This window comes from Trichechus manatus, unplaced genomic scaffold (genome assembly GCF_000243295.1).
Source record: "Trichechus manatus latirostris isolate Lorelei unplaced genomic scaffold, TriManLat1.0 scaffold00115, whole genome shotgun sequence".
Taxonomy (NCBI): Eukaryota; Metazoa; Chordata; class Mammalia; order Sirenia; family Trichechidae; genus Trichechus; species Trichechus manatus.
In genome coordinates this window covers 8,405,654-8,420,065 of record NW_004444051.1, presented here as the reverse complement: position 1 = coordinate 8,420,065, position 14,412 = coordinate 8,405,654, and the positions used below count along the sequence as shown (strand labels likewise).

The 14,412-nt window shown below is 38.5% G+C and overlaps 1 protein-coding gene across 1 annotated transcript in view; it reads left to right on the top strand.

Annotated features, from left to right (window-relative positions):
• The window catches only part of LOC101361118 (sodium-dependent phosphate transport protein 1), a 71,527-nt gene that overhangs the window by 42,534 nt on the left and 14,581 nt on the right, over positions 1 to 14,412 (top strand). Inside the window, 1 exon segment of the mRNA XM_012557723.1 lies at positions 9,302 to 9,384. Within this exon segment, the coding sequence (XP_012413177.1) occupies positions 9,302 to 9,384 (83 nt within the window).

The window sequence follows — 14,412 nt, the reverse complement described above, 5'->3', positions numbered from 1 at the left end:
TTTCTTCTATGAACTATATAGTTTTTGGCTTTATATTTAGGTCTTTGATCAATTTTGAATTAGTATTTGTGAGGTATGGGTCCTGTTTCATTTTTTTGCGGGCACATCTAGTTTTGCCAGCATCACTTGTTAAAAAGACTATCTTTTCCCCATTTGCTGACCTTTGGGCCCTTGTCGAAGATCAGGTGACTGTAAGTGGATGGATTTACATCTGGGTTCCCAATTCTGTTCCATTGGTCAATGTATCTGTCATTGTACCAGTAACAGGCTGTTTTGACTACCGTAGCTGTATAGTAGGTTCTAGGTCTGGTAGTGCAAGTCCTCCTGCTTTATTCTTCTTCAATAGTGCGTTACTTAAGTGGGGCTTCTTCCCTTTCCATATAAAGTTAATGATTAGTTTTTCCATCTCTTTGAAGAATGTTGTTGGTATTTGAATTGGGATTGCATTGTATTTGTAAATTGCTTTGGGTAGAATTGTCATTTTCACAATGTTGGTTCTACCTGTCCATGAGCATGGTATGTTTTTCCATTTATGTAGTTCTCTTTTGGTTTCTTGCAGTAGTGTTTTGTAGTTTTCTTTGTATAGATCTTTAACATCCCTGGTTAGATTTATTCTAAGTATTTTTTTAAGAGCTATTATAAATGGTATTGTTTTCCTGATTTCCTTTTCATTGTTCTTTTTATTGATGTATGAGAATCCAAATGATTTTTGTATATTTATCTTGTATCCTGCTACTCTGCTGAATCTTTCTATTAGTTTCAGTAGCTTTCTCTTTTGGCTTTTCTATGTATAGTATCATATCATCTGCAATTAGGGACAATTTAACTTCTTCATTACCAGTTTGGATAACCTTTATTTCTTTTTCTTGCCTTATTGCTCTAGCTAGGACGTCCAGCACAGTGCTAAATAGGAATGGTGATAAAGAGCATCTTTGTCTTGTTCCTGTTCTCAATGGAAATGTTTTCAGCCTCTCTCCATTAAGAATGATGTTGGCCATTGGTTTTGCATAGATGCCCTTTATTATGTTGAGAAGTTTCCCTTCTATACCTATTTTATTGAAAGTTTTTAATCAGGAATGGGTGTTGGACTTTGTCAAATGCCTTTTCTGTGTCAATTGAGATGATCATGTGATTCTTTTCTTTCCTTTTATTTAAGTGGTGGATTACACTGATTGATTTTCTAATGTTGAACCATCTTTGCATACATGGTATGAATCCTACTTAGTCGTGGCGTAGTATTTTTTTGATATGATGCTGAGGTCTATTGGCTAGAATTTTGTTGAGAATTTTTGCATCTATATTCATGAGAGATATTGGTCTGTAATTTTCTTTTTTTGATGTCTTTGCATGGTTTTGTTATTAGAGTTATGCTGGCTTCATAGAATGAATTTGAAAGCATCGCTTCCTTTTCTATGTTCTGAAATAGTTTGAGTAGTACTCGTGTAAGTTCATCTCTGAATGTTTGGTAGAATTCTCCAGTGAAACCATTTGGGCCAAGGCTTTTTTTTGTTGGGAGTTCTTTTTATTACTTTTTCAATCTCTTCTCTTGTTATGCGTCTGTTCAGATTTTCAACATCATTTTGTGTTAGTTTGAGTAGGTAGTGTGTTTCTAGAAATTTGTCCATTTCCTCTAGGCTTTCAAATTTGTTGGAGTATAGTTTTTCATAATGCTGTGTTATGATCTTTTTATTTCAGTTGGGTCTACTGTAATGTCCCCCATTTCATTTCTTATTTGGGTTATTTGCATCCTCTCCTGCTTTTCTTTTCTCAGTTTTGCCAGTTTTTTGGTGACCCTTTCAAAGAGCCAACTTTTGGTTTTATTGATTCTTTCCATTGTTTTTCTGTGCTCTATTTCATTTATTTCTGCTATGATCTTTATTATTTCCTTTCTTCTCGTGGCTGTGGGCTTTTTATTGTTCTTTTTCTATTTCTTCGAGTTGTGTAGGTAATGTTTTGATTTTGTCCCTTCTTTTTTAATGTGTGCATCTATTGCTATAAATTGTCCTCTGAGGACTGCCTTTGCTGAGTCCCAAAGGTTTTGGTATGATGTGTTTTCATTCTCATTTGATTCTAGGAATTTTTTGATTCCATCTCTGATTTCTTCTATTACCCAGTGATTTTTAAGCAGGGTGTTTTTCTGTTTCCATGTAATTGATTTTTTTTTTTGCTCCTCCTGTTGTTAATTTCTACTTTCATGGTATTGTGGTCAGAGAAGATACTTTGTATTATCTCAATGTTTTGGCTTTTGTTGGGCTTGCTCTGTGGCTTAAGATGTGGTCTCTTCTGGAGAATGTTCAATATGCTTTGGAAAAGAATGTGTACTTTGCAGCTGTTGGATGGAGTGTTCTATATACGTCTATGAGGTCAAGTTGGCTGATTGTGCCTTTTAGGTCTTCTGTATCTTTGTCAAGTTTCTTTCTAGATTTTCTGTCCTTTACTGAGGGTGGCGTGTTGAAGTCTCCTACTAGTATTGTGGAACTGTCAATTTCTCTTTTCAGTGCTGTTAGAGTTTGTTTTATGTATTTTGGAGCCCTGTCATTGGGTGCATAGATGTCTATTATGGTTATGTCTTCATGATAGATCATCCCTTTAATCATTATATAGTGTCGTTCTTTGTCTTTTATGATGGATTTTGTTTTAAAGTCTATTTTATCTGAGATTAGTATTGCCACTCCCGCTCTTTTTCGTTAACTGTTTGCTTGGTATATTTTTTCCATCCTTTGGTTTTTAATAAATTTACATCTTTGTTTCTAAAATGTGTCTCTTGTAGACAGCATATTGATGGATCCTGTTTTTTTAAAATCCATTCTGTCACTGTCTCTTTATTGGGTGTATTTAGGCCATTTACATTCAGTGTAGTTATTGATAGATGTAAGTTTATTGTTGTTACTTTGTAGTGCTTGTATTTTATTTAAATATTCCTTTTACTCTGTTGTACCAAATTCCTTTTGTTTGTGTATTTTTTTCATTTATTTTGTTTTTGCAGGTTTTTTTACTGAGGAATTTATGTTTTTCTTCTTTATTTTGATGAGTAGGTTTGTTAACTTTCTTTGTGGTTACCTTGAAATTTACCCTTACCTTGCTAGGTTTGAACCATCCTATTATTACTTGGTATCACCTTGCCTTCCTCCCCATTAGAAAGTTCTATACCTACACCATTTAGTCCCTCTTTTATTGTTCGGACGTTGTTGTCATTTACAGATTAAACTCTCTGGTTCCCTATTGTAAATCTTTTGGTTTTGCATAGTCCTTAAGAGTTCATTTCCTAGGTTTGTATCTGACTGGTATGATCTTGCCTCCTAGATTCAGGCTGTGGTTTTATGTTGCTTGTTCTCAGACCAAAGGACTCCCTTTAATAATTCTTGTAAGTTTGGTTTGGTTTTTACGTAGTCCTTCAATTTCTGTTTATCTGGAAATGACCTTATTTCACCATCATATTTGAATGAAAGTTTTGCAAGATATATTATTCTTGGTTGGTAATTTTTTCTTTCAAGGTTTTATATATGTTATCCCATTGTCTTCTTGCCTGCATGGTTTATGCTGAGTAATCAGAGCTTAGTCTTATTGTTTCCCCTTTGTATGTGACTTTTCAGTTTTCTCGAGCTGCTCTCAAGATTCTTTCTTTGTCTTTGGTTTTAGCAAGTGTAATTATGATATGCCTTGGTGATTTTCTTTTTTGGCGTATCCTATATAGGGTTTGTTGAGCTTCTTGGATGGTCAGCTTTTCATTTTTCATGATATTAGGGAAGTTTTCTGTCAGCAACTCTTTAATGATCTTGTCTGTGTTTTCTGTTTTCTCCTCCAGTTCTAGAGCTCCAATCACTCATAGATTTTTGCTTTTGATTGTATCCCACATAATTCTCAGTGTTTCTTCATTTTTCTTCGTTTTGTCTGATTTTTCCTCAAAGTGGTATCTGAAAATTTGTCTTCAATTTCACTGATCCTGTCTTCCATCATTTCAAACCTGCTCCTCAGCCCTTCTATGACAGTGTCCATTTCTGAAATCCTGTTGTTCATCTTTTGGATTTCTATGATTTCCTATGATTTGTATGTTTTTTATGATTTCTATTTGTGAATTTATTTTGGCATTTTGTTCGTTTATTATTTTCCTGAGTTTTTCCATTTTTTTGTCTGTATTTTCCTTGAATTTGTCTATTTTTTCCTTTTTTTTGTCTGCTTTTTTGCTTCAACTCTTGGTGAGCTCTGAATATTAGAGATTTCAATTCCCTGTCAGGTAGTTATAGTGTCTTTTCTTCTACTAGTAAGTCATCTGGTGTTTTATTTTGGATGCCTACTGGAACCATCCTGTCCTGGTTTTTTATGTTTTGATATTGTCTGCTGTCTTCAGGACATTCAGTAGTTATTTCCCTCACTTATTGATTGTAGATTTGTTTGTTTCATCCTACTTTTTTGTTTAAGTGGTTATGTCTGAGCAGGCAGGCTGTGTGTTCTTTGTTATTTGCTCATCTCTGGGCAGGATGCTTTTCATCTTCTTGTCCAATGGGTAGGGCTAGTAGCTCAGCTATGATGCAGAAGAGCAGGTGTAGCTGAAGGGGAGGGGCTGGGATGGGTTTTTGGGGCACATACTGGGGCAGAGAGTGTGGGGTGGGAATCAGTGCAGGGTAGGTTCCTTTAGGCCAAGCCTGTGCTGCTCAGGGGTGTGATGTTCAGTGCATGGTGCAGGTAGGCAGGAAGGAGGAGGGAGATTGTGATGTGTGGAGATAAGATGAGTATGGGAAAGAGGAGAGAGAGGAGAGAGAAACTGGAGCCAAAAACAAGCAAACACACACCTAAAAAAAAAGTGCTAAGGGAGTTTGCCATTGGAGTGGAGAGATGAGAAACCGGGAAATGGAAAAAAATAAAAAGGGAAAAAGAAAAAAGTAATAAATAAAAATTAGAAAAAAGAGAAACAAAGCCCCCAGGGATCCCTCCAGTGCAGCTGTGAAGACCAGGTAAGTGGCTCCCAGGGTGCAAATTACAGCCTCACTAGAAGGGGTAGAGATGGAACAGAGCACCAGCTATTGAGGAGACAGGAAAAGAAGGTAAGTATAAAGAGATGAGAAACTGAGAAATGAAAACAGACAAAAAGGGAAGAAAAAAAAAGAAATGCCCTGAGGGATCCCACTGGCGTGGCTGCACAGACCAGAGAAGTGGCTCCCAAGCCTCGCAGTACAACCTGGCTATAAGGGGCTCCAAAGCCTTGAAAGGAAAAAGAAAACAAACAAAACAAAAGCCCCAGGGATCCCACCTGCATGGCGACGCAGGCCAGGGAAGCAGTTCCCCAGTCAAGCAGTGCTTTACAGCCTTTTAAGAAGCAAATCTGGCACATGAAGCCAGCTGTTTGAGAGTAAGGAGGGGGAGGTGGTAAGAAGCATGGAAGAAACCAAAAGAAGTGAAGAAAAGCAACACCAGCAACAAAAAAAGGCACTCAGGGAGATGGCCTGCGTGGGCAGGGCAAATCCAGGTGACACAGACCAAAGCCAGTGCCTCCTGGCCAAAAGACAGTGGCCAGTGGGTAGCAGAGAAGTCTGAGCAGGGGGGAGAGGAAGAAGGGTAGGGGGTGGGAAAGCATATATTGCTGGTTACCAGTTGTTCTTTCTCATTCTGGGAGCTCCGTGAAGCTGCTTTCCTGTACTCCTTGTCCACCAATCTCCAATGTGGGTGGGGAAAATCCAAGTGGCAAGGACCCTGCACTTCCTAGCCAGGGGAGCTACCTCAGCCAGCTAGGAATCAGCCGAGGTAGAGTGGGGGGAGAAGGATGGGGTGTGAGAAAGCATATATCACTGGTCACCAGGTGCTCTGTCTCCTGCTGGGAGTTCCGTGAAGTTGCTTTCCCATACTCCCTGTCTGCTGATCTCTGACTGGAACCCAAGATGGCTAATCCATGCTGTGTTAGCTAATAGGGGACCTCTACACGCATCTCTCCTTGCTTTCTGTTCTCTGTCAGTTTCTTATTCCATTTGATGCTTGGCTGAGTTCTTTATCTCTTCATTTGATGCTTAGGGTTCCAGGATTGATGTTTGTCTGTTTTACTTAGTTTTTTGGGTCTTTGCTGTGGAGGAATGGTGTGGTGCTTCTGTCTATAGGGCCATGTTGGCTCTGCCTCCTATCAATTCTACTTTTCCCTAATTTAATTCATATATACTTTTATTCATTTGTTTTATAATTTTTAATCCTTTTATTCTCCCTTGATTCTGTAACTGGGTGCTCATTGCATTCATTTTCAGTGTTTCTTATCTAATAACTGAATTTACATCTATATGCTTTTCTGTAAACACTATGGCAATGCATTAGTTAGTGCACAAAACTAGGCTGCTGTAACAAAGAGACTCCAAAACAAATGTACCAAATAAAATAGAAGTTTATGTCTCTCCCAGTTAACAACCTAGAGGTGACTGGTCCAGGGCATGTGGAAAGGTATTTCTCTTCTCAAGTATGTGACTTCCATGCTTGCACTAGTTGTTACCATTTCCCAGGCAACAGAAAGAGAAGGATAAGAAGTCTATAGCAAGCACTGGCTTTAAGGAGGTGAGGAAGAGGTCTTTTTCACTTCTGCTCACATCCAATCTGCACCAACTTATTTACAGAGCCAAGTATAACTTCAAGGAAGGCCTGGGAAAATGCAATAAACCAAAAAAAAAAAAATTGCCACTGAGTTGATTCCAACTCATAGCGACCCTAAAGAACAGACTAAAACTGCCCCGTAGGATTTCTGAGGCTGTAAATCTTTACAGAAGCAGACTGCCACATCTTTCTCCTGCAGAATGGCTGGTGGGTTCAAACTGTCAACCTTTTGGTTAGCAGTCCAGCACTTAATCACTGTGCTACCAGGGCTCTTCAGGTGAAATAGGAGAGGGATAAATATGTGAATGCATGTGTAATTACAATGACTACTGATCTTACAAAATAAGAGTGTAGCTTGTGGGTTGAGGTATCCATAGAATTAAAATACATATAGAATAAAAATACAGGACAAAATAATGCAAAGGCAAAAGAGGGAAATATATAGTTAAAAATGTTCTAATATTCTGGCATTATTGAGAAAATTGTAGATCTATCTGGATAATCATATTCCCACCAGCATCGACTTAACCATTAGGCACAGAAGACACAATGCCTGGAGCCCTTCATACTTTTCAGAACGCATGAAAATGTTTTAATTTATTTTAAAATCAAAAACAAAACATAAACTTTTAGGTCAAAGAAAATGTCTTCATGTATAATGTCAGTTTATGTGTCTTTATACCAACACAATCATAAAATACCAATTTTAATGTCTTTTATAGAGGAAGGAGAGCCCTAATGGCACAGTGGTTAAGAGTTTGGCTGCTAGCTAAAGGGTCGGTAGTTTGAATCCACCAGCTGCTCCTTGGAAATCCTATAGGGCAGTTCTACTCTGTCCTATAGGGTCGTATGAGTCAGAATCGACTGGATGGCAACAGGTTTGGTTTACAGGTATAGAGGAAGGGGCCCACAGAGACAAAAATGATAAAGGGTCATGAAAGTCTTAAATGGCCTTGAGTCCCACCTAAAATCCAGGGATTCTATTGCTAAAATGAAGAAGGGAACAATGGATAGAGGGGCAGTTAATAGTTTCTGTCACAATCTGCACCTGTGGCTGCTCACTAACTGTCTTAGTCATCTAGTGCTGCTTTAACAGAAATACCACAAGTGGATGGCTGTAACAAAGAGAGATTTATTTCCTTACAGTAAAGTAGGCTAGAAGTCCGAATTCAGGGCGTCAGCTCCTGGGGAAGGTTTTCTCTCCCTGTCAGCTCTGGAGGAAGATCCTTCTTATCAATCTTCCCCTGGACTAGGAGCTTCTCTGCACAGGAACCCCGGGTCCAAAGACACACTCCGCTCCTGGCACTGCTTTCTTGTGGTATGAGGTCCTCAACTCTCTGCTTGCTTCCCTTTCCTTTCATCTTTTGTGAGATAAAAGTTGTGCAGACCACACCCCGGGGAAACTCTCTTTACATTGGATCATGGATGTGACCTTAGTAAGGGTGTTACAATCCCACCCTAATCCTCTTTAACATAAAATTACAATCACAAAATAGAGGACAAGCACATAATACTGGGAATCATGGCCCAGCCAAATATCAATTTTGGGGGGGACACATAGTTTTGGGGAGATATAATTCAATCCATGACACTAACCATAAGTGCTCTTTCTCACACACTCTCTTGTGCCCTCAAAAGAAACAACTTAAAAGTCTACCCCTTGGCTGCATACAGTGGAATGTCCAGGGATTCTTGGTCCAAACATAATTCCTCCCCAACCAGGGACCTATAAATTAATAAACAGGTTATACACCTCTCCCATATTCAACATGTAAAGGTGAAATAGGAATGTGATAAAGCCAGGGAAATAAAACAAACAAAAAACACAGAACAAAATTTAAAATTTTCCCTACCATAAAAATGAAGGACTGAAAATACAGAGCCTTTAATGATGAAACCTTCTGGGTAGGAAAGACAAAGACATGTCCTAGAGTGAATTAATTTCTTGATTAGACCCTGGTTCTGCTCCCCAAAAGGCATTCCTTTGTTCTTCATGGCTAATGGATTTGACGTCTTCTTTATCTGTTATTCTCTGTGACTTCCCTGCTTTTATGTCTCACTTTCTGCTGAGGTAGGTTTGGGCCACCTAGTATTGAACAATCATAGCTGTTTGTAAACAATTTCTCTGGTTTCCTTGCCTGAGCATTGTGAGCAATGTTTGAGGCCAATAGCTCTGGGACTATGGGACTAGACCAGGTGAACAGAGCTCTTCAATTTTTTATTAACTCCAAACCAATTCACATTACCAACACATGTTGCATTCTGAATTTCTCAATTGTATTTTCCAGATTTCTAATTCTGCTCAGTTTCACTCTAAATATGTTCTTATTTTTGCAGTATCTTCATATTTTTACTGCTAATGTCAACCTTTGTGATTCAGTAAAAACCCACTGCCATGGAGTCAATTCTGACTCACAGCGACTCTATAGGACAGAGTAGAACTGCTCCATAGGGTTTCCAAGCAGCAACTGGTGTATTCGACTTGCTGACATTTTGGTTAGCAGCCTGAGTTCTTAACCACTGTGCCACCAGGACTCTCTTGATTCAGTAGTACAACAAAAAATTCACTTGTATTTGTATATTTTTCCTGATATTTTAATGGAATTCGAGGTGCAGAAATGGTAAATTTCACAAAATCAACAGTTATCTCTCTTAAACCTGATTTCACTAGATTGGTCTTTTCTGTAGCATTCATATTACTTTACATCTGTGTACTGCTGTTCTTTTTTTTGTATAGATATTATGGATTTCTTCAAAGAATTACAAATCTAACTGGAATAACAGGAGGACTAATTGCTTCCACTCTGACTGGAATAATCAGTAATCTGGTAAGGAACTCCCAGACATGGGTAGCTATTTTTCCAGTATTAATTGTACAGAACAAAAAGCTAATACATACATGAAAAGTATGCAAAAGAGACATCAGCAGGAGACAGATTATGAGTTTCTGTGTCATATGAAATAAACTCAGTCAAATCAGGCATCTCTCCAAATCTACAGATAATATACTTTCTTATAATATGACAATTAGTTGTGCTGTGAACTCTTTAGTCATTGGCCACTGGAATGGAAGTGGATCCTGTGATTTGTAATAATGAATGTGCAGCTTGATCAAAACAGGTATATGGTTGGGTGAGAGGAAGTGTAAGTAACAAGATACAGTTTGGTTAGAAAAGGAGATGAGATACGAGGAGCAAATAGAGTTAAAGAATGACCAAAAGAAACATTTCTATGAAGACAGACTTCTGTTTCTACAAATGTCATGGACATGGAAACCTGAAATTGTCTGCTAAGAACACTTAAAATTCCTTATCAAATTGTAATAATAATTTTAAATACATGCCTAATCTTGAAAAAAAAATAAGTTTCCAGAGATTAAAAATGAAAAAGGAGCTTGAATCCAGTGATGTAAATGACTGTCGAAGCCACTGGCTTACTTGGGCAAATTGCCAATCATGAGTTATCTATATCTTTAGTTACAATGGACAAACAGAGGATAAGAGATAACATCTTAAAACCACTCAAAACATAAGTCAAAATGAAAATGTAGGCATACAGCTGGAATTCACAAGAACTAAGCCCTCACACCACGAGAACTATACGGTTCATGTACAAAGTTGAGCTGTTTGGAGAAAAACCTACAAGCTAAGTAGTGTGCAGGCATTTCCTCCAAATGCTCCTTATCCAACAGCTTGGACCAGGGAGAGATGGTCTGCTTGCACCATGGCTGAATTTCCCATTGAGAAGAGCCCACCACCATCACACCCTACGTACTTATGGTATCAGAAAGGCAGGAAGCATCATAATAACCACAGAAGCTCCCTGATCAGAAAAAGGGGGAACTACAGGAGACTAGAATCTGGTACATGTCCCTGAGCATAGACCCTGCTACAGCCTGTTCTTCATTAAGCTAACTCAAAGGTGCTGAACTGACTTCCAGAATTTGCTGGCTGAGGTAACTTCTTTGCTAACTTAAAACAAATTAGGAGGAAATGTGCCTCAAGAACTATCCAAATTTGTCCCTGCTCAGTAAGAAAACTTTTCTATCGCATCCTCAGCTTTAAAGAGAGGGAAAACCTGAAAACAAAATAAAACCGTCTTATGAGTTTTGTAACAATAAACCAACTTTCACAAGGTTCTGAGTCCCAAATTCAAACTCTCTATTTGTTCCAAAAGCCACAAACTACGAACCGAATTTCAAGTAGTCCCAGGTTAGCAAAGCTCACAGATGCCTTGTAGAAACAAACAAAATGATCTCTGGAAAAACACACCTTGAACACAGGCTCCCGAATTCCCTCCTGGATGTAGTTTCAGTGAATATTATTTTGCAATTAAAGATCAAAAGACACTTGAAGTTATAAGGTGCCAAGAGTGAGAGTTAGAAGAAATAAAAACCACAGAATTAGATGCTCAGAAATATTGGAAATTTACATATCTATGCTTAACAAAGTGAAAGAGGATTGAAAACACAAATAAGAAACAGATTTAACAATCAAATCTAACCTCTGGAAATAAAAAATATAAACATTGAAATTAGAAATTTCAGATTGGATACAGCAAAAAAAATGAGTAAGGCTTCTATTAATGGGAGATTAAATCATTTGGGCCAACTCTATTAATAAAGACTACTAAAATGGTTGGGAAAATGTAAAAAGAGTCTTCTGCGAAGTATCGGGTCGCTATGAGTTGGAATTGACTTGATGGCAACGGGTTTGATTTTGGGTTATGACGCTTCAGAGAGCTAAAGAGATAGAACGTTGTAATGAACAAGATATGGAAGAAGCCAGGAACTCAAAGAAATGAGCAAAGGACTAGGAAGTAATTTTTCTCCTGGGATAAGGAAAGCTAAGCTGATATATATATATATACACATATATATATACATATATACATATATATACATATATATATACATATATATATACATATATACATATATATATATATATATATTTGCTGATAATCAGCCTGACAATGGCGAGGACCCTGATAAACTAATGTTTTCCACTGAGATCTTCCAAGAACTGCATCCAAGGAGCAAAGGTTAACAGAAATAAACCACTCCTCACATGGTCTGCTTTGGATCATTTGGGTGGACCAGAAAAATAACAAGCCTTAATTTAAAGTGATTCAGGACTGCTAATGTTGCCAAGTGTGCCTGGAAGAAGCAAAAACATGCTTAGAGGAAAATGACGTCACCCTAGATATTAAACTGTCCCTAAAAACAGTTTTTTAAATTCAATCTTCAGAACATAATAAAACATAACTAGGTACATTGAGGAAGTATGACAAAATAAGGGAGAGCCAGCAGAAAAAACAAACAACAGAAATAGACCCCCAAGGAAACAAATATTGCAATTATTAAACCAGACTGTAAAATATATATACTTTCACTGTTCATGAATTAAAAGCCAAGCTTGAAAATTATAGTAGGACACTCAAAACCATAGTAAGCAGAATATTTTAAAAAGTGCTCAAAATAAATTTAAAAAAGGAAAATTCAAAATACAACTCACTGGATGAATTTAACAGACACAGTTCAAGTGTTAACCACTCCAACATCCTGGTAGCTTACAAATCACAAAGGCAGAAGTCAAGGTTAAGATGATGGAGTAGTCAGATGCTTCCAGTGGTCCCTCTTATAACAAAGACATGAAAAAACAAGCGAATTGATTATATATGACAATCTAGGAACCCTGAACACCAAAGACAAAGTTGAGGAATTGGACTGAGCAGCAGGGGGAAGGAGAGACAGTTCAGAAGCAGCGAGGAGTTGCCAGACTGGACCTGGAAGGAACCAGTACCCTGCAGACTGGATTGACTGATGTACGTAGTGAGGCAAACAGTGACGTTCGGGACATGTTTTCCACATTGGGACAGACCAAGTGGTGGAGAGTCTGCTCAAGCCTCCAGAATCAGAAAGAAATGGAGCTCAATCGGCGAATGATAAGCACAAGTGAATAATGTACCACATGGATTTAAAAAAAAAAAAACGCTTTTGGGAAGTTTCTCTCTCTCATTTACCTGTCCCCTCCCTGGCTTCAGTGCTTGCTGCACCCCCTGGGCCAGAAGTAGGACCTGTCGAGTGCCCTGAGCCATTCTCCCGGCTTTGGAGATGGAACAAATTAACAAACAGGAAAAAATAATCTGCCAGCTCCCCTAAGCTAGGAACTCAGGGCAGGCACAGCCCATTTGCCTAGGCACAGGCATAAGGGGTCCATGGACTTTGAATGCTTTTCACCCCTGCATAGACCTGTGTGGGCCCATTTCAACAGCTTAGGCCCACATTAGCACAGTAAAACAGGGTATATACCTGAAGCCTAGTTTCAGCTGCATAAGCTATAAAGGGGAGTGACATTTGACACCACCCTGACCATTAAGTAGGGTCCACACCTACCCACATCAGGGGTCTGAGGACTGGTGTCTCCACCTACTCCACTGAGCCACCCACAACAGGGGTCCAAGAATAAGTGGTGACTCCCAGTCCCTACAGCCAACAGCACTGGATGCCCAAAGTCTGGCTGCAAAAACCACCTACCTATGTGCTCTAGGGACGATGGACATGCCTTTCACCCAGACACTCAGGGGCAGCAGTCATCCTCTGCCTTGATCAGCACATGACCCCCTACTGCAGGCAGACCTGTGCCTATTCCAGTCACCTCTGCTCATCTATGACTGTAGGTGAGAGCCTACACCACACAGTCAGTGACAGATGACCTGGATGCCTGAGCTGCAGCCACACAAGAAAAGTAAATGAACTCCTGGGCTCATACACCTAGTAAGAGCTCTAGTCACCTGGGGACAGGACATGAGATCTTCAAAGACACCAATAATCAAACTAGCTCACATAATCAGCCTTTTGGGCATATCAAAACACAACAAAACAAGAAGCTAGGACATAGTAAGCAAACATAAAATAAATATATTAACTTAATGATGGCTCAGAGACAACAGTCAATATCAAATCACATAAAGAGGCAGACCATGATGGCTTCAGTAAGCCACCAAAATAAAGAATCAAGAAACCTTCTGGAGGAAGAGAACTTCTTGGAATTACCTGAGGTAGAATTCAAAAGATTAATATATAGAACTCTTCAAGATATCAGAAAGGAGATCCGTCAAAACGGAGAACAAGCCAAGGAACACATCGACAAAGCAATAGAGGAAGTTAAGTAGGTTATACAAGAGTAGAATGACAAACTTAACAGGCGCAACAATCCATAAAGAGACAGCAAACAGAAATGCAAAAGATTAGTGATAAAATTTCATAATTAGACAACTCAATAGAAAGTCATAGGAGCAGAATTGAGGCAATGGAAGTTAAAATTAGTGAGAATGAAAACAAAGCACTTGATACCAACTTATTTGAGGAAAAATCAGATAAGAGAATTTAAAAATGAAGAAAAACTAAGAATTATGTGGGACTCTATCAAGAAGAATAACCTATGAGTGATTGGAGTACCAGAAAAGGAGGAGATAACAGAATATATAGAGAGAGTTGTTGAAGATTTGTAGAAAAAAACTTCCCTGATATTGTGAAAGATGAGAAGACATCTATCCAAGATATTCCTCAAACCCCATACAAAGTAGTTCCTAAGAGAACGTCACCAAGACATATTATAATCAAACTTGCCAAAACCAAAGATAAAGAGAGAATATTAAGAGCAGCTAGGGATAAACGAAAAGTCATCTACAAAGGAGAGTCAATAAGAATAAGCTTGGACTACTCAGCAGAAACCGTGCAGGCAAGAAAGCAATGAGATGACATATATAAAGCCTTGAAGGAAAAAAACTGCCAGTCAAGAATTATATAACCAGCAAAACTGTCTCTCAAATATGATGATGAAA